The sequence below is a fragment of the Salvelinus sp. IW2-2015 genome, linkage group LG28 (assembly GCF_002910315.2).
Source record: "Salvelinus sp. IW2-2015 linkage group LG28, ASM291031v2, whole genome shotgun sequence".
NCBI classification, from domain to species: Eukaryota; Metazoa; Chordata; class Actinopteri; order Salmoniformes; family Salmonidae; genus Salvelinus; species Salvelinus sp. IW2-2015.
The window spans coordinates 30943441-30965390 of NC_036868.1; the positions used below are offsets into that span (position 1 = coordinate 30943441).

The following is a 21950-nucleotide window of genomic DNA, read 5'->3' on the forward strand; positions in this document are numbered from 1 at the left end:
CTGTCTGTGAATATAATCATGGCTGCCTCTCTCCTGCATTAAGTTAAGGCTGCAATATGTAACTTTTTTGATGACCCAACCAAATTCATATAGAAATTTGAGTGATAGATCTGTCATTCTCATTGAAAGCAAGTCTAAGAAGCGGTAATTCTGTTCTATGTGCGCTATTTCTATACTTCCCGTTCTTACGTTTAGTCTTTGCGTCTTTTACTTTTGGTTTTGTGCACCAGCTTCAAACAGCAGAAAATACAACATTTCTGGTTATTGAAAATATATTTCACAGCGGTTTAGATGGTACAATGATTGTACAATGATTCTTGTTTTGTTACATAAACTGAAATTAGGCGAACTATTGAAAGTTTAGCTATCAGGAAATGATAGACTCTTTGGACTTAAGATGTTATCCTTTCAGCAAAGAGCATATATGATCATTCAGATTGATTCGCACTATGACAGATCATCAGTCTATGGGCTTGGAGAGGCAATTCTCACTTTGAAATCCGACGTTTGGAAGAACTTGGACATTTGACGTTTGAGAAACATGAGTGTCTAATTTTGACGTGAGAATGTGAGAGCTTGTTGATCTTAGCTTTTGGTTTGTGCCGCACCAAACAAAGTCTCAACACATGGAACTCACCTTCATGACCCATAATCACTGTGATGAAGTTGAAAAGCACTCAAACATCTAAGCTGAAAGCACTCAAATTTGCAAGCTAGTTTGCCAGGGGCGGTGTGCGGCAGTTGCCAAGGACCTTAAGTAAAAAGTCCTCTGCACTCCTTTGAAAAAAACTCTAATGTCCTCTTTTTTTCTCTTCTTGACTGGTGGCACATCCATTGCTAACTTGCTGACCCTATGATGAAGACAAGGACAGGTATTGTGCAATTCATTCTGTAGCTAGCCAGTATCCTTGCCCTCAAAACATTCACTATAAGTTTTTCACACAACCAGAACTACCCAGAATTAGAGAGTTAAATAAAACTAGAAAACTAGAACAGCTAAAAATGATAAAACTCTAAATGTAACGCTAACTAACTACTAGCCAGGAGAAAGCTTATAGTTGCTCACATTCGTTCTAACACATCAAAGTATATTCAAATGCATATACTTTTTTACTTAAACATACTTTGTTGTTGCCAACAACGACTTTACCCAGAGTAATGAGTGAGTAATGATGGTGATGCTGCACACTGTGCTTTTTCTCTCACTCACCCACTGCTTCTAACAACCCAGAGTGAGAACTAAGCAGTCAATAGCGTTCTGGTGAAGTTATTTTTTATTGGGGGGGGCCTGATTCTAACATTGGGGGGGACATGGGGACATGTCCCCCCAGCTCCTTRACTCTTGCTGTAAAAAGAAAGCGGGTTATAACAGAATGAGAACACACCAAATGTGGTCTGTTGCTGTACACACAGTGACGCTGTTTTGCACCTAAACTCACTGCAAATAAGCCTATGTGCTGAACTTTTTTTCCACGTTCAGTAATCTGACACCGCTGCTGGCTCTAAAAATCTCAGCCGAAGGATGGACTCGCAACTTCATTTGCAGTAATAGTCCGGCGAGAACAGACGAGAGGGACCGAACGGGAGGCGAAAACCGTGTGCGAAAAAAACAGCTCGTGYTGGCGCCGGGTGCCTGAGTTTCTGAATAGGTGTCCGTTTCAAATGATATCAAAGCAAGAAGTTTCACTTTGCACAGGTGGATGGGTGACTACCGGTCTCGGAGGCGCTTTGTGAGGAGGAGATTATGAAGAATTTCAGCAACAGTCCCCTTCACAACAACCAGACTCCAAACCACGTTAGAGATCGGAAAAACAAAAAGTTCGGCTTTCTCTCAGCGGTTCCGTTGTGTTTTTCCCTGAGAGGTTATGGTCTCTGTATGGCTACTCTTTTTCTCTTCTGTTTTGGGTCTCTGTTTTACCAGTTGAATGGAGGACCCCCCAATATTCTGCTGGACATCCGACAGTATCTCGGTAAGAATTTACGCAGTTTTCATTTTGTTTCGAATCACTCTTCTGATGGTGCTGAGGCTATTGAGTAGCCTAGTGTTTTGCAACATTATACCAAGTATACCATTAAAGTTGTTTCGGCTCTTTAGCAGGCTACACCACTCTTTGAGGACGTGTTACAGCAAGTTTACTGTTGCATACTGTTACCATTCCTCACCTCTGGCTATGCATAATCGTTTTTTTTATTTTGTATATATTAGCCCGAGTCGAGGCCAATGGGTCCACTTAGATTAATGACCCAGAGACAGAGGGAATGTAAATGTGTTTGTTGTGAGATAGTGTTTCTTAATATAAAGCCGATTGCATTATGCCTGAGCGACAATGTCACATTGATTCCAATTGGTGAATGAAGATGCACCTAATTTTTGTGCGCACACAAAGTATTGTAATTTGTAGGTAATGACAGTGATTCTTTGGTTGAGCAGTTGAGGGACATGTTATGGTAACCTAACCCCGACAACTGTAAAGATGAATACTGTGTTACCTTGGTGTTTCTGTAAACGGGCTGATGCGCACTCTGGACTGTCACATAGCTTTGGTGAGTGACAAAACGGAGACAGGAAGCACCAGATGAAGCGCTGTATTCACATGCAACTTCTTGGAACCCGTCAATCAGTCACTCGTGATCTGCTTCGGATTTATCATCGGTATTCAACCATCATTAATTTCTTTCCAATGACATTCGGTGTCAAAAGACCATTGTGAAACGTTTTAAAATCCTGTATGTGGGCTACCCATAGTCAGTGTGTGTTGGGCTCAGTGTTAGATGAATGTTCAGATTCTCATGGTCAGACTTGAGGCCTATTAATTCTCTTTGCGCACAATTTTTTTTCTACATTTACATTTGAGTAATTTAGCAGATGCTCTTATCCAGAACATTTAGTGAATTCATCTTAAGATAGCTAGGTGAGACAACCACATATCCCGGTCATAGTGAGTACATTTGTCCTCAATAATGTACCTATCAGCAAATTAAGTGCTATTTAAGATACACTTGGAAGAGGTAGGGTTTCAGATGTTTTCAGAAGATGGACAGGGACACTGCGGTCCTACCTTCAGGGGGAAGCTGGTTCCACCATTGAGGTGCCAGGTCAGAGAAGGCCTTTGACTGGGATGAGCGGGAGCTGCCTTCTCGTAGGGGRGGGAGGGCAAGAGACCAGAGGTAACAGAACGGAGTACTTGGGTTGGGATGTAGGGTTTTAGCACAGCCTGAAGGCAGGGAGGGGAAGTTCCTCTTGCTGCTTTATAGGCAGGTGCCATGGTTTTGTAGTGGATGCGAGCTTTGACTGGAAGCCAGTGGAGTGTGCGTAGGAGCAGGGTGACATGGGTGAACTTGGGAAGGATGAACACCAGGCGGGCTGCAGCGTTCTGGATAAATTGAAGGGGTTTGATGGCACAAGCGGGGAGCCCAGCCGACAACGAGTTGCAGAAGTCCAGACGGGGGATGACAAGAGCCTGGATTAGGACCTGCTCCGCTTCCTGTGTTAGGTAGAGTCGTACTCTACGGATGTTGTAGCGCATGAACCTGCAGGATCGAGTCACTGCTCTGATGTTTGCGGAGAACAACAGGGTGTTGTCCAGGGTTAAGCCAAGGTTCTTTGCACTCAGGGAGGGGGACACGTTGGAGTTGTCAACCGTGATGGAGTGGGAAGGCCTTCCCCGGGAGGAATAGCAGCTCTGTTTGTCGAGGTTGAGCCGACATCCAAGCTGAGAGATATGCCAGGGATGCCAGAGATGCGTGTTGCCACCTGAGTTTCAGAAGGGGGAAGGAGAAAATGTGTTGAGTGTCATCCACGTAGCAATGATAGGAGAGACCATGTGTGGATATGACAGCACCGAGTCACTCGGTGTATGAGAAGAGGAGAGGGCCTAGAACCAAGCCCTGGGGGACACCAGTAGTGAGAGTATGTGGTGCAGACACAGATCCTTTCCACGTCACCTGGTACAACCAGCCTGCCAGGTAGGATACAATCCAAGAGTGTGCAGAGCCTGAGACTCCCAGCCCTGAGACGGTGGAGAGGAGGATCTGATGGTTCACAGTGTCGAAGGCAGCGGATAGATCTCGGAAATAAATAGTACCAGATAGGGGTTCTTTGGATTGTAACCATAGCAGAACACTTTTTGGTTCCATGGGCTATAGAACACTTTTTTGAAGGTTAATTATTAAGCAAAGAATCATGCTGATAAGGTTCTAAATGGAACCTGTATGGTGCTATAAAGAACCTTTTCCTAAGGTTCTATAAAGAACCATAATGTTTTTCTTCCATATAGCACAATTTATAACCCTTTTTGGGGCTATAGAGAACACTTTTTTATGATTCTTCATGGAACCTTTATGGAGAATGGTTCTATACAGGGTTTTCTATTCTGGTCAGCCATATTATATTGTTACAATTCCATAGGTGTTATTGTGTTCATTGACAAGTTGAATCAAGTGAGCTACCTCTGGAACAGCTTGGGGTCCCAGAGGAGAGAATTGAGAACCACTGACTGATTTAGTCAACTGTTCTCAATTGTCACAAGGCCATACGCAAGACTTTCACAAGACACAGTCACCGGCCATAGTCATACAGTATGTAATAGCACAACACAACACATTAGACAAACTGGAATGACACTCTCACTCAAGGTTGCACAAAAAGAGCTGTGTGCAAACCACGACATAAAATATTCTAATGAGCCGCCTGTCCGAGATTTTGAATTATCACTAAAAGAGCAAAGAACCGTTTTGTGAACCGCAAATAGCCATTGAAGAACTCATAGGGTTCTTTGAGTCATTATGGTTCCACATAAAATACATCACCCTTCCAAATGAACCCTCATTTTTTTTGTATGTACAAAACCAGCCTCAAGCCCTGAGGTGACTTCATATCAGCAGGTCACACACAGCACAGTCTGTGTGTGTGTGCGTGTGTGTGCGTGTGCACGTGCGGTTGCACATGCATGTGCGTGCGGTTGCGCTGCATTCACGTGTGCGTGTGCTACATTCATATGTGTGTGTGTATGGATGTGTTCTGTACTACATGTGTGTTCTGTTCTTTTTGTTCTATAGGTTTGGATGAACTGATAAACATCTGGAACAGAACCAGAGTCATTCACCACACAGGCACTAATCCCTCTGGGTCAGATTGATTTTCCTTCACACGCACAGACACACACACACACAAACACACTGACTTCAACACACTCAAAAACAGATGGCCACACGACAAACAGTTACACGAGGACAGTCTTCCCTTGCATCCCGATAATCTCCAGACACACAGACGTGTGGAAATGAAAGGGAACCTAGCTAGAAAGATGAATGAAGTCATGGTCCAGAGCATTTTCCAGAAAGCCCAGGCGTCTGTGTAGTCCTGCCTCTGGGCCTGTCAAACACTGGGCTACTATAAGGGGCTTCCAGGGGTTGGGGGAACATTATGTAATGGTTACATAACTACACCGCTGATGCATTGGGGTAATGATTAATCACTTACTGGGGAATCTGGAAATCTATAATTTGTTCTAGATCATTTCCATGTAAAAGGACCCATGAGCACCAACACGTGAAGTTCATAGGAGAATGTCAAATGAAAGCCAAGAGTCTATATTTTTGAGAAATTAAGGCATATATATAACTATTTCAACCATTTTCCCGTCCCACAAATTTGGAATAAGCAAGCGCTTCGATTTCTTGTTAAACTGATGAAAAAGAGGTCTTAGAAAACGTCTACCAGAAAAAGTCTTCCAAGGTATTAGAAATACGTCAAAACACAATCATGTGGACGTAAAAGACCCCTGCCAACTAATATCAACACGTATATTTCATTTCGGATAGTTTTTTTCTGCCTTCTGTAAGTTTAATACACATTTCCTTGTGCCTTGAAACCCACATATCTTTAAGATATTGTCCATTTTTTCCCCTATTGAGGGAGGATAATGAAAGTAAAAGGTAGATCTATCAATTAGTTATGGTCTTTTTACTGATATCAATTTTGTTCATGAATTATTAAGTGATTAAAACGCAAAATAATAATACACATCTGCAAAGGAGGATATTGCATATTTCTGCCTTTGTGTACCTATTTACATTCATATCCATAATGATGCATTTCTGTGTAGTACAGATCAGGGACCCATGATGAAATCCCGTTACCGCAATTCTGTCATTGGGTGTAAATCCAATTCACTTATTGCAATTCAATAAATAAAAGACATGGAATTGCCCTCTACATATATTACACGTTGGGGGAGGGGAGGGGGGGGGCAAGAGCAGAGACATGTGGAGAAAGTGCTTCCACAAGTAGATTGTTCATGGAGCACTTTTGGCTGTTGCTGTAAGAGCTTCTTCTAGTGTTCTTTAAGGTCACTCAACACAAGGGATGGCAGGATCTCAAAGTTTCAGTTTGCTTTTTTGTCTTGCTCTTGCTCTCTGTCCTTTTTTTTGTCTCCTTTCTTCTCCCTCCGTCTCTTTCCTCTTCTCTCCTATCACTTCTCTCTCTCTCTCTCACTCTCTCTCTCTCTCTCTCCTGCTCCCTCTCTCTCCCCCCTCCCTCCCCCTGTGGGTTTGTGACAGATGTGATTAACTGAGCCAGGTGAGGGGAGGGAAAATAACACACCTCCCAGGCTGGAATAAAGCTGGAATAAATGGTAAAAATGGGAATTCTGTGGTAATAATGCATTATTGTGTGGTTGTCCCTCAGTGTCACGGAGTGATTTGTATCCCAGTGCAGGCCAGCAGGCTTTAATGGGAGTCGGGCGATCTGGCTGATTTATTTACCTTCAGCCGCCCGTGTTACTTTTGGCTGCGCTGTGCCGAGGAGTGTGTGAGAATTCCTGGCGGGGTCCTGACTGTGTGTGTGTGTTTGGTATGTTTGTGTGTGTTTCTCTTTGAGTCATACCGAGGCAGGATTGTGTGTGTGTTTGAGAGAGTGTGTGTGTGTATGTATGTGTGTGTAGGGGTGCGTGTCTCGCTCACTCACTTAGAGGTACTGTAGGAGGAACAGGCCCTGTTTTGTTTGGGCCAGTGGGGAGGTTGGTGTTTGAGGTTGTCACTCAATTTATCGCCGTGGTAACCTACCTCCCCTCCTCTCCGTTCCCTCTCATTAACACACACACACAAACGGATCGGGCCCCAAAATCTCCCTCTAATTCAATTATTTCTGTGGAACGTGCCAAGCAGCCACCACAGATCCGCTATTTAGATTGAGGTGTCATTTTTATGGAAGATAGTTTGGGCAATTTGCCAAAGTACTGTATAGTTCACTCAGCGGAAGAGAAATGTCAAACGATGTGGGTTCTGAAAGTGAAGCATCAGAGCATCAGAGGGCCAGTGTTGGAAAGTAAGAGCAAGTGTTGAAACATTAGGCTACTCCATCCATCCACCACTCATATGTCACACAAGTGCATATTAACTGACTCTTAGTCATAGTGTGTCATACTGTCAAATCATAGTGTAAAAAAAACGTATCGTCAAATCAAATGTTATTTGTCACATGCGCCAAATACAACGGGTGTAGACCTTACAGTGAAATGCTTACTTACGAGCCCTTAACCAACAATGCAGTTTTAAGAAAAATACCTACGAAAAAAAATATTGAAATAAAAGTAACAAATAATTAAAGAGCAGCTGTAAAATAACAACAGCGAGGCGATATAGTCTCATTATAGGCCAGACGGTGTTGGTGTGTGTGAGAATGGTGCGTGTGTGCAAGCGTGCATGTGCGTGTCTGAGTGTATTTCTGTGTGAGTGCGTATGTTCCTGTGTGTGTTTGTGTGCGCTTGCCTAGGGCGTGTGCGGGCATACGTGACTGAATGTTTTTCTCAGAGGCGTCTCATTGATATGTTAGGTAGGAAGTGTGCACCAATATTGCATTTTAAAAGCCTGTTATATTAAATGAAGTACCCTTCATGGAGAATTGAATCAATGAAATTAATGAATAAAGATTTGATAAAGTGCCAAAATTCTGCATTTTGACATGTGCACCCTCTATCAAATCAAATCAAATGTATTTATAAAGCCCTTCTTACATCAGCTGATAAGTGCTGTACAGAAACCCAGCCTAAAACCCCAAACAGCAAGCAATGCAGGTGTAGAAGCACGGTGGCTAYGAAAAACTCCCTAGGAAGAAACCTAGAGAGGAACCAGGCTATGAGGGGTGGCCAGTCCTCTTCTGCCTGTGCCGGATGGAGATTATAACAGAACGTGGCCAAGATCTTAAAATGTTCATAGATGACCAGCAGGGTCAAATAATAATAATCACAGTGGTTGTCGAGGGTGCAACAGGTCAGCACCTCAGGAGTAAATGTCAGTTGGCTTTTCATACCCAATCATTCAGAGTATCTCTACCGCTCCTGCTGTCTTTAGAGAGTTGAAAACAGCAGGTCTGGGACAGCTAGCACGTCCGGTGAACAGGTCAGGGTTCCATAGCCGCAGGCAGAACAGTTGAAACTGGAGCAGCAGCACGGCCAGTGTCGTGGTAATTTCCTGTATTACTAAATGAGGAGAGTTTACAAACCGCATACAAGTCAGAGTTATATTTTAAAGTCCATCTTTAATTATATGAGCTTCACCATAGCCCTTTGCTTACAAAATAATTCTTAGTATCTTTTACAGCCAAGATACACCCCTCTCAACTCACATGACAAACCACAGATCTTAGAAACTTCACAAAGGGACTTTTACTTGAGAGAGGAGTATCCCATAGCCAGATAGCATTAGCTATAAATTATCATTCAGTTTGGTCTCTTAGACGAGGTTCTAATCTCGTTATTGGTACTTCATAGTACTAAAACATTACCTCATCCAATGGCAMATATCAATTGTAAACTTTAGATACCCCCATCTCAAATACACCCCCTCCTGTACAAGCTCACTGAGGGGAGTGAGCCTCTAGGTCATATACCATGAAAGTTCAACATCAGAGGGGTAATACAATGGTTCCAGACACTGCCGTACTCCTCCCCCCAATGGGAAAAGGGGGGAATGAATGGCGTACAGGCATTGTGGAGCCCTTCACATGATTTAACAGATATATTCACATATGAAGACAATGTTCAAACTTGACTTCTCCCTTTCTGATATTCTGCATATTACAAGACATGTAAAAGACAAGCCTGACCTCTCCCCTCTCTGGGCCCCAAGTGACTTTTCCCTCGAGAAGAAAGGAAAATGCAACTGCAAACAGTATAGTCCAAAATAAGACATTTTAATGACAAGTATCTCACATAAGCATATTATGAAAGTAAATAAAACATCTTATTTATCTATGTTACCTAACTAATTCTGATTCAGCTACGACACCAGGTGGACTGGGGACAGCAAGGAGTCATCAGGCCAGATAGTCCTGAGGTATGGTCCTAGGGCTCAGGTCCTCTGAGAGAGAGAAAGAAAGAAAGAATAAGAGAGAGCATACTTAAATTCACACAGGACACCAGATAAGACATGAGAAATACTCCAGATATAGCAGACTGACCCTAGCCCCCCGACACATAAACTACTGCAGCATAAATACTGGAGGCTGAGACAGGAGGGGTCGGGAGACACTGTGGCCCCGTCCGGACAGAGCCACAGGTAGGATATAACCCCACCCACTTTGCCAAAGCACAGCCCCCACACCACCACACAAAGATCTCCGCATTGGCACAACCCAAGGGGGGGGGGGGCGCCAACCCAGACAGGAATATCACGTCAGTGGCTCAACCCACTCATGTGACGCACCCCTCCTAGGGACGGCATGGAATGCACCAGTAAGCCAGTGACTCAGCCCCTGTAATAGGGTTAGAGGCAGAGAATCCCAGTGGAGAGAGGGGAACCGGCCAGGCAGAGACAGCAAGGGTGGTTCGTTGCTCCAGTGCCTTTCCGTTCACCTTCACACTCCTGGGCCAGACTACACTCAATCATAGGACCTACTGAAGAGATGAGTCTTCAATAAAGACTTCAAGGTTGAGATCGAGTCTGCGTATCACATGGGTAGGCAGACCATTCCATAAAAATGGAGCTCTATAGGAGAAAGCCCTGCCTCCAGCTGTTTGCTTAGAAATTCTAGGGACAGTTAGGAGGCCTGCGTCTTGCGACCGTAGCGTACGTGTAGGTATGTACGGCAGGACCAAATCGGAAAGATAGGTAGGAGCAAGCCCATGTAATGCTTTGTAGGTTAGCAGTAAAACCTTGAAATCAGCCCTTGCCTTAACAGGAAGCCAGTGTAGGGAGGCTAGCACTGGAGTAATATGATATAATTTTTTGGTCTAGTCAAGATTCTACAGCTGTGTTTAGCACTAACTGAAGTTTATTTAGTTTATCCGGGTAGCCGGAAAGTAGAGTATTTCAGTAGTCTAACCTAGAAGTGACTGAAAGCATGGATACATTTTTCTGCATAATTTTTGGACAGAAAGTTTCAGATTTTTGCAATGTTACGTAGATGGAAAAAAGCTGTCCTTGAAACAGTCTTGATATATTCATCAAAAGAGAGATCAGGGTTCAGAGTAACGCCGACGTCCTTCACAGTTTTATTTGAGACGACTGTACAACCATCAAGATTAATTGTCAGATTCAACAGAATTTGTTTCTTTGTTTCTTTGTTTCTTGGGACCTAGAACAAGCATCTCTCTTTTGTCCGAGTTTAAAAGTAGAACATTTGCAGACATCCACTTCCTTGCAGACATCCACTTCCTATTAGTGAAAACAATAGTGGTCCTAAAATGGAACCTTGAGGAACACCGACATTTACAGTTGATTTGTCAGAGGACAAACCATCCACAGAGACAAACTGATAGCTTTCTGACAGATAAGATCTAAACCATGCCAGAACTTGTCCGTGTAGACCAATTTGGGTTTCCAATGTCTCCAAAAGAATGTAGTGATCGATGYTATTAAAAGCAGCACTAAGGTCTAGGAGCACAAGGACAGATGCAGAGCCTCGGTCTGGCGCCATTAAAAGGTAATTTACCACCTTCACGAAGTGCAGTCTCAGTGCTATGATGGGGTCTAAAATCAGACTGAAGCGTTTCATATACATTGTTTTGTCTTCAGGAAGAAAGTGAGTTGCTGCGCAACAGCTTTTTCTATAATTTTTGAGAGGAATAGGAGATTCAATATAGGCCGATAGTTTTTTATATTTTCTGGGTCAAGGTTTGCCTTTTTCAAGAGATGCTTTATTACTGCTACTTTTAGTGAGTTTGGTACACATGAGGTGGATAGAGAGCCGTTTATTATGTTCAACATAGGAGGGCCAAGCACAGGAAGCAGCTCTTTCAGTAGTTTAGTTGGAATAGGGTCCAGTATGCAGCTTGAAGGTTTAGAGGCCATGATTGTTTTCATCATTGTGTCAAGAGATATAATACTAAAACACTTGAGTGTCTCCCTTGATCCTAGGTCCAGGCAGAGTAGTGCAGACTCAGGACAACTGAGCTTTGGAGGAATACGCAGATTTAAAGAGGAGTCCGTAATTTGCTTTCTAATGATCATGATCTTTTCCTCAAAGAAGTTCATGAATTTATCACTGCTGAAGTGAAAGCCATCCTCTCTTGGGGAATGCTTTGTGACAATATCAAAAATAAATGTTGGATTGTTCTTATTTTCCTCAATTAAATTGGAAAAATAGGATGATCGAGCAGAAGTGAGGGCTCTTCGATACTGCACGGTACTGTCTTTCCAAGCTAGTCGAAAGACTTCCAGTTTGGTGTGGCGCCATTTCCGTTCCAATTATCTGGAAGCTTGTCTCAGAGCTCGGGTATTTTCTGTATACTAGGGAGCTAGTTTCTTATGACAAAGGTTTTTTGTTTTTAGGGGTGCGACTTCATCTAGGGTATTGTGCAAGGTTAAATTGAGTTCCTCAGTTAGGTGGTTAACTGATTTTTGTACTCTGACGTCCTTGGGTAGGCGGAGGGAATCTGGAAGGGCATCTAGGAATCTTTGGGTTGTCCGAGAATTTATAGCACAACTTTTGATGATCCTTGGTTGGGGTCTGAGCAGATTATTTGCTGCGATTGCAAACGTAATAAAATGGTGGTGCGATAGTCCAGGATTATGAGGAAAAACATTAAGATCCACAACATTTATTCCACGGAACAAAACTAGGTCCAGAGTATGACTGTGGCAGTGAGTCGGTCCGGAGACATGTTGGACAAAACACACTGAGTCGATGATGGCTCCGAAAGCCTTTTGGAGTGGGTCTGTGGACTTTTTCTATGTGAATATTAAAGTCCATTTAAAAAAAATATTATCTGCCATGACTATAGGAATTCAGGGAACTCAGTGAGGAACACTGTATATGGCCCAGGAGGCACGGTAAGCAGTAGCTATAAAAAGTGATTGAGTAGGCTGCATAGATTTCATGACTAGAAGCTCCAAAGACGAAAACATAGTTTTTTTGTAAATTGGAATTTGCTATCATAAATGTTAGCAACACCTCCGCCTTTGCAGGATGCACGGGGGATATTGTCACTAGTGTAACCAGGAGGTGAGGCCTCATTTAACACAGTAAATTCATCAGGCTTAAGCCATGTTTCAGTCAGGCCAATCACATCAAGATTATGATCAGAGATGAGTTCATTGACTATAACTGCCTTGGAAGTGAGGGATCTAACATTAAGTAGCCCTATTTTGAGTTTTGCCCAACCTAGGTCAAGGCACAGGCACGGTCTCAATGGGGATAGCTGAGCTGACTATACTGACTGTGCTAAGCTGGCAGGCTGGCTAACAGCCTGCTGCCTGGCCTGCACCATATCTCATTGTGGAGCTAGGGGAGTTAGAGCCCTGTCTATGTTCGTAGATAAGATGAGAGCACCCCTCCAGCTAGGATGGAGTCCATCACTCCTCAACAGGCCAGGCTTGGTCTTGTTTGTGGGTGAGTCCCAGAAAGAGGGCCAATTATATACAAKTTCTATCTTTTGGAAGGGGCAGAAAAACGTTTTCAACCAGCGATTGAGTTGTGAGACTCTGCTGTAGAGCTCATCACTCCCCCTAACTGGGAGGGGGCCAGAGACAATTACTCGATTCCGACACATCTTTCTAGCTGATTTACACGCTGAAGCTATGTTGTGCTTGGTGACCTCTGACTGTTTCATCCTAACATCGTTGGTGCCGACTTGGATAACAATATCCCTATACTCTCTACACTCGCCAGTTTTAGCTTTAGCCAGCACCATCTTCAGATTAGCCTTAACGTCGGCAGCCCTGCCCCCTGGTAAACAGTGTATGATCGCTGGATGATTCATTTTAAGTCTAATACTACGGGTAATGACTTCTATGACTTCTGGGAAGATTTTAAAGAACTTAACCCCAAAATGTAAAGCCCTTGTTATTTTGTTGCTGTAACGATGTGCACTGAGAGTCGGGAAGCAAGTTCAGGGAGTGAGTGTTTTAATAAAATAAACAGAACATAATACAAAACAAGAAACACTAACAGCACACAGACATGAAACAGAAACAATAACGCCTGGGGAAGGAACCAAAGGGAGAGACATATATATAGGGAAGGTAAATCAGGGAGGTGATGGATTCCAAGTGAGTCTGATAAGCTTATTCCTCTCATTTTGTGCACAAATTTGTTTACATCCCTGTTAGTGAGCATTTCTCATTTGCCAAGACAGTCCATCCACCTGACAGGTGTGGAATATCAAAATGCTGATTAAACAGCATCATTATTACACAGCTGCACCTTGCGCTGGGGACAATAAAAGGCCACTCTAAAATGTGCAGTTTTGTCACACAACACATGAACTGTAACTCAGTAAAATCGTTGAAATTGTTGCATGTTGCGTTTATATATTTTTTCTGTGTAATATTGTGAAACTATTCCGTTAACAAATACGTGCCTTCGGAAAGTATGCAGACCCCTTGACTTTATCCACATTTTTATGTTACAGCTTTATTCTAAAATGGATCAAATAAAATCTCAGCAATCTACAATCTATACCCCATAATGACAAAGCGAAAACAGGTTTTCTGAAGTTTTTGCAAATATAAAAAAAACTGAAATACCTTATTTACATTAGTATTCAGACCCTTTGCTGTTAGACTCGAAATTMAGGTCAGGTGTATCTTATTTCCATTGATCATCCTTGAGATGTTTCTACAACTTGAATGGAGTCCACCTGTGGTGGATTGATCGGACAGGATTTGGAAAGGCACATACTTGTCTATATAAGGTCCCGCAGTTGACAGTGAATGTCAGAGCAAAAAACCAAGCCATGAGTTCGAAGAAAGTGTCCGTAGAGCTCCGAGACAGGATTGTGTCGAGGCACAGATCTGGGGAAGGGTACGAAAAATATCTGTAGCATTGAAGGACCCCAAGAACACAGTAGCCTCCATCATTCTTAAATGGAAGAAGTTTGGAACCACGAAGACTCTTCCTAGAGCTGGCCGCCCGGCCAAACTGAGTAATCGGGGGAGAAAGGCCTTGGTCAGGGAGGTGACCAAGAACCCGATGGTCACTCTGACAGAGCTCTAGAGTTCCTCTGGAGATGGGGGAACTTTCCAGAAGGACAATCAGGCCTTTATGATAGAGTGGCCAAACGGAAGCCTCTCCTCAGTAAATGGCACATGACAGCCTTTTGTTTCATATGTTGATGATGTAAAGAATATTTGCTGGTTTGTGGTGTGTAATGACACATTTATGAAACGACTTATTCCAGTTACTAATAAACACGCACCCATTAGAAAGTGACTGTAAAAACTGTTAAATCCCCTTGGATTGATGAGGAATTGAAAAATGTTATGTTTGAGAGGGATGAGGCAAAAGGTATGGCAATTAAGTCTGGCAGCCCAACTGATTGGCAAACGTACTGCAAATTAAGAAATCATGTGACGAAAAAAAACGGGGGGAAAAATGCACTATGAAACAAATATAAATTATATAAAGAATGATAGTAAAAAAGCTTTGGGGCATCTTAAATGAAATTCTGGGGGGAAAAGCCACCTCGGCTCCTTCATTTATTGAATCAGCTGGCTCATTCATCAAAGCCCACTGATATTGCAAACTACTTTAATGACTTTTTCATTGGCAAGATAAGCAAAATTTGGGATGACATGCCATCATCAAACGCTGACACTACACATCCAAGTATATCGGACCAAATTATGAAAGACAAACTTTTGAATTCTGTAAAGTCAGTGTCTATCAACAATGACAAGCCACCAGGGTCTGACAATCCTAGATGGAAAATTACTGAGGATAATAGCAGACGATATTGCCACTCCTATTTGCCACATCTTCAATTTAAGCCTACTAGAGAGCGGGTGCCCTCAGGCCTGGAGGGAAGCTAAAGTCATTCCGCTACCCAAGAATAGTAAAGCCCCCTTTACTGGCTGAAATAGCCGACCAATCAGCCTGTTACCAATCCTTAGTAAACTTCTGGAAAAAAATCAGATACAATGCTATTTTCCAGTAGACAAATTGACAACAGAATTTCAGCATGCTTATAGGGAAGGGCACTCAACAAGCACAGCACTTACACAAATGACTGATGATTGGTTGAGAGATTGATGTTAAAACGATTGTGGGGGCTGTCTTGTTAGACTTCAGTGCAGCTTTTGACATTATTGATCATAGTCTGCTGCTGGAAAAACGTATGTGTTATGGCTTTACACCCTCTGCTATAATGTGGATAAATAGTTCCATGTCTAACAGAACACAGAGGGTGTTCTTTAATGGAAGCCTATCAAATATAATCCAGTTAGAATCAGGAATTCCCCAGGGTAGCTGTTTAGGCCCCTTGCTTTTTACATTTTTTACTAACGACATGCCACTGACTTTGAGTAAAGCCAGAGTTTCTATGTATGTGGATGACTCAACACTATACATGTCAGCTACTACAGCGACTGAAATGACTGCAACACTCAACAAAGAGCTGCAGTTAGTTTCAGAGTGGGTGGCAAGGAATAAGTTAGCCCTAAATATTTCTGAAACGTAAAGCATTGCATTTGGAACAAAACACTCACTAAACCCTAAACCTCAACTAATTATTGTAAAAATAATGTGGAAATTGAGCAAGTTGAGATGACTAAACTGCTTGGAGTAACCCTAGATTGTGAACTGTCATGGTCAAAACATATTGATGCAGTAGTAGCTAAGATGGGGAGAAGTKTGTCTATAATAAAGCGATGCTCTGCCTACTTAACAACACTATTAACAATGCAGGTCCTACAGGCCCTAGTTTTGTCGCACCTTGACTACTGTTCAGTCGTGTGGTCAGGTGCCACAAAAAAGGACTTAGGAAATTTGCAATTGGCTCAGGACAAGGCAGCACGGCTGGCCCTTGGATGTACACAGGGAGCTAATATTAATAATATGCATGTCAATCTCACCTGGCTGAAAGTGGAGGAGAGATTGACTTCATCACTACTTTTATTTATGAGAGGTATTGACATGTTGAATGTACCGAGCTGTCTGTCTAAACTACTGGCACACAGCTCGGACACCAACGCATACCCCACAAGACATGCCACAAGAGGTCTCTTCATAGTTCCCTTTTCACAGTCCCCAGGTCAGAAGTTTACATACACTCAATTAGTATTTGGTAGCATTGCCTTTAAATTGTTTAACTTGGGTCAAACATTTTGGGTAGCCTTCCACAAGCTTCCCACAATAAGTTGGGTGCATTTTGGCTCATTCCTCCTGACTGATGTCTTGTGATGTTGCTTCAATATATCTACATAATTTTCCATCCTCATGATGCCATCTATTTTGTGAAGTGCACCAGTCCCTCTTGCAGCAAACACCTCCACAACATGATGCTGCCACCCCTGTGCTTCACGGTTGGGATGGTGTTCTTCGGCTTGCAAGCCATCCCTTTTTCCTCCAAACATAACGATGGTCATTAATGGCCAAACACAATTTTTGTTTCATCAGACCAGAGGACATTTCCCCAAAAAGTACGATCTTTGTCCCCATGTGCAGTTGCAAACCATAGTCTGTCCTTTTTTATGGTGGTTTTGGAGCAGTGGCTTCTTCCCTGCTGAGCGGCCTTTCAGGTTATGTCGATATAGGACTCGTTTTACTGTGGATATAGATACTTTTGTACCTGTTTCCTCCAGCACTCTCACAACGTCCTTTGTTGTTGTTCTGGGATTGATTTGCACTTTTCGCACCAAAGTACGTTCATCTCTAGGAGACAGAATGCGTGTCGTTCCTGAACGGTATGACGGTTGCGTGGTCCCATGGTGTTTATATTTGCATACAATTGTTTGTACAGATGAACGTGGTACCTTCAGGCGTTTGGAAATTGCTCCCAAGGATGAACCAGACTTGTGGAGTTCTACAATTTAGTTTTTGAGGTCCTGGCTGATATCTTTTGATTTTCCCATGATGTCAAGCAAAGAGGCACTGAGTTTGAAGGTAGGCCTTGAAATACATCCACAGGTACATCTCCAATTGACTCTCATGATGTCAATTAGCCTAGCAGAAGCTTCTAAAGCCATGACATAATTTTCAGGAATTTTCCAAGCTGTTTAAAGGCACAGTCAACTTAGTGTATGGAAACGTCTGACCCACTGGAATTGTGATACAGTGAATTATAAGTGAAATAATCTGTCTGTAAACAATTGTTGGAAYAATTACTTGTGTCATGCACAAAGTAGATGTCCTAACTGACTTGCCAAAACTATAGATTGTTCACAAGAAATGTGTGGAGTGGTTGAAAAACCAGTTTTAATGACTCCAACCTAAGTGTATGTAAACTTCTYACTTCAACTGTATATATTTTTTTGACATTGAACATCTAATAGTCAAATCATATTGTAAAAGCAGGTGAGCTGGTTCTACACTCTTTGGCAATTTTCAGTTTTTTTTTGTCGTGGAAAACTTAGAGGATCGAGCATAACACTTCAACCCTGTTACCCATAGATAGACAGGCTAGAAATGTTTCAACAAAACTGTGAGGCTTGCATCCGATTGCCACTCCATGTTGCAAACAACAAGCTTCCATTCTCCTTGTCACAAGGGTTTATGGCTGATTTGGGGTGCATTCATAAATTCACTCCGGAGTGTCAGAGTACGCTCAGAGTGCGCTCTGGACGTTCGTAAATTCAGAAGGTTGTCAGATTGTCAATTCATAATTCAGAGAGTTTCGCTCTCGGAGCGTTCAGAGCTCACACTTGACGCTCTTGTATTTGGTGTTTTATTAGGATCCCCATTATTGTTTGCGAAAGCAGTACATACACTTCCTGGGGTCCACACAAAACATGACATATGACATAATATTATGACATTACATTAATAGACAAGAACAGCTCAAGGACAGAACTACATCAATTTAAAAAAGGCACACGTGGCCTACATATCAATACATACACACAAACTATCTAGGTCAAATAGGGGAGAGGCGTTGTTTTAAACATTTTTTTAATAAAAACTTTATTTAAGGTAACACCAATAAATGTAGTCTCCTCAACTTGTTCAATAGCCACACCGTTTATTACCAGATTTAGCTGAGTTGTAGAATTTAGGGAAGGATTTGTACCAAATACAATGCTCTTAGTTTATCACTGGCCACCCATTCCAAAACAGACTGCAACTCTTTGTTAAGGGTTTCAGTGACTTCCTTATCTGTGGTTGCTGATGCTTATGTTTGAATCATCAGCATACATGAACACATATGCTTTTTTTAATGCCAGTGGCAGGTCATTGGTAAAAATAGAAAAGAGTAGAGGGCCTAGAGAGCTTCCCTGCAGTACAGCAGACTTTACATGTTTGACATTAGAGAATCTTCCATTAAAGAAAACCTTTTGAGTTCTATTAGATAGATAATTCTGAATCAATGATATGGCTGAGGTTGGAAAAGCCATATCAAATAGGTTCTCAACACAACAGGTTATGGTCAATAATGTCAAAGGCTGCACTGAAGTGCAGTACATGTTGAGTGCCCCCAGCTTGCTAGCTACTTAGAGTCACAAATGAGAGAACACCTCATTTTGAACATTTTACTCACCCTAGCAGGTAATCAAGTGGGTTAGTGACTTTAACTGTGTTACTGGCAACAATTTTATTCAGTTTTTAGTCGAGTTTAGGGCATTTGTGAGTTCCTCAACTATTCTGTGCTCTGGCACTCTCAAACCAGAGTGCTCCGAAATTGGAGTAGAGTTCCAGAGGGAATTTACGAACGAACAATTAAGATGAAATTGTCAACCCTGTCACTTTATTTGGCACTTTATAGGCAGTTACTCTAGTCTTTTTTAAATTGAACATCTTGAGATGGGAAGACATGTATTTTTATGAAGTTGAACATGTGCTATTCATGACAGAATGTTAAAATTAGGTGAAATCAAAAGCTTTTTTTGACCAAGTTACACTTTGACCCGAGTGTGTGTTTATGTGTGTGTGTGTGTGTGTGTGTGTGTGTGTGGACCCTACCCCAGAGGCCAGCGGAGGGTGTGTATGTTATATTTTGAAATGCCTCCTCCATTAATCATAAGAGTTGGGTGAGCTTACACTGTCAGAGTCTCACAAGCTGTCTCAGTGAGCAGTGCTCTTAACCCAATACACTCACACACACACACACGCCCTAACACCACCTGGCCAGTATTGTCCAGACTGTATAGGCAATGTTCGGGATTAAATAGACTGTTGTTTATAGGAACATACAGAGGGGTCTCTTTCTCCTTCTTCCTGACCCAGGCCTCTCCGAGCCAACAGAACAAGTCAGCAATGGCGGAGGAGAATGAGAACATTTTGGTTTGGAATCCACTCACTCTTTATCCAAATTTCCTACTTTTACTCTCTCTCGCTTAGGCAATTTCATGTCAAATCAGTAGTCTTTAGTTTGGCCGCCAACCATTTCGGATAAACACCCACTAAAATACCAGCAATGCCACTCAACTGTGACGGGGAACACCAGTAAAAAGAGAAAGAAGGGAGAGAGAAAAAAAAGAGAGAGAGTAAGAAGAAGAAAGAGAGAGTGTGTGAGGATTCCCACTGTGACCGAGGACACACACTAACACACGAGCACGTCGTCTAATTGAACACAGTTAATAACAACATCACACACTAGAGTAGAACCCGCTGACACATGACCGTCACACACTAGAGTAGAACCCCGCTGACACATGACGGTCACACACTAGAGTAGAACCCCTCTGACACATGACCGTCACACACTAGAGTAGAACCCCGCTGACACATGACCGTCACACACTAGAATAGAACCCCGCTGACACATGACGGTCACACACATAGAGTAGAACCCCTCTGACACATGACGGTCACACACTAGAGTAGAACCCCTCTGACACATGACGGTCACACACTAGAGTAGAACCCCGCTGACACATGACCGTCACACACTAGAGTAGAACCCCGCTGATACATGACCGTCACACACTAGAGTAGAACCCCGCTGATACATGACCGTCCCACACTAGAGTAGAACCCGCTGACACTGACCGTCACACACTAGAGTAGAACCCCGCTGACACATGACTGTCACACACTAGAGTAGAACCCCGCTGACACATGACCGTCACACACTAGAGTAGAACCCCGCTGACACATGACCGTCACACACTAGAATGAGAACCCGCTGACACATGACGGTCACACACTAGAGTAGAACCCTCTGACACATGACGGTCACACACTAGAGTAGAACCCTCTGACACATGACGGTCACACACTAGAGTAGAACCCCGCTGACACATGACCGTCACACACTAGAGTAGAACCCCGCTGATACATGACCGTACACACTGAGTAGAACCCCGCTGATACATGACCGTCCACACCTAGAGTAGAACCCCGCTGACACATGACCGTCACACACTAGAGTAGAACCCCGCTGACACATGACTGTCACACACTAGAGTAGAACCCGCTGACACATGACCGTCACACACTAGAGTAGAACCCCGCTGACACATGACCGTCACACACTAGAGTAGAACCCGCTGACACATGACCGTCAACACTAGAGTAAACCTCTGACACATGACCGTCACACACTAGAGTAGAACCCTGCTGACACATGACCGTCACACACTAGAGTAGAACCCTCTGACACATGACGTCAACCATAGAGTAGAACCCTCTGCACATGACCGTCACACACTAGAGTAAACCCCTCTGACACATGACCGTCACCCACTAGAGTAGAACCCCTCTGACACATGGCCGTCACACACTAGAGTAGAACCCCTCTGACACATGACGGTCACCACACTAGAGTAGAACCCCTCTGACACATGACCGTCACACACTAGAGTAGAACCCTCTGACACATGACCGTCACACACTAGAGTAGAACCCTCTGACACATGACCGTCACACACTAGAGTAGAACCCCGCTGACACCATGACCGTCACACACTAGAGTAGAACCTGCTGACACATGACCGTCACACACTAGAGTAGAACCCCTCTGACACATGGCCGTCACACACTAGAGTAGAACCCCGCTGACACATGACCGTCACACACTAGAGTAGAACCCCTCTGACACATGACCGTCACACACTAGAGTAGACCCCCGCTGACACATGACCGTCACACACTAGAGTAGAACCCGCTGACACATGACCGTCACACACTAGAGTAGAACCCGCTGACACATGACCGTCACACACTAGAATAGAACCCCGCTGACACATGACCGTCACACACTAGAGTAGAACCCCGCTGACACATGACCGTCACACACTGAGTAGAACCCCGCTGACACATGACCGTCACACACTAGAGTAGAACCCTCTGACACATGACACGTCACACACTAGAGTAGAACCCTCGCACATGACGTCACACACTAGAATAGAACCCAGCTGACACATGACCGTCACACACTAGAGTAGAACCCCGCGGACACATGACCGTCACACACTAGAGTAGAACCCCTCTGACACATGACCGTCACACACTAGAGTAGAACCCCTCTGACACATGACCGTCACACACTACAGTAGACCCCGCTGACACATGACCGTCACACACTAGAATAGAACCCCGCTGACACATGACGGTCACACACTAGAGTAGA

The 21950-nt window shown here is 43.3% G+C and overlaps 1 protein-coding gene across 1 annotated transcript in view; it reads left to right on the forward strand.

Moving 5' to 3' along the window:
- The first annotated feature begins 1528 nt into the window (after window positions 1-1528).
- Window positions 1529-21950, forward strand: part of usta (uronyl 2-sulfotransferase a) — a 186366-nt gene continuing 165944 nt past the window's right edge. Inside the window, exon 1 of the mRNA XM_023974348.2 lies at window positions 1529-1970. Coding sequence (XP_023830116.1) covers window positions 1745-1970 — 226 coding nt within the window. The 5' untranslated portion in view covers window positions 1529-1744. The remainder of the gene's footprint in view (window positions 1971-21950) is intronic.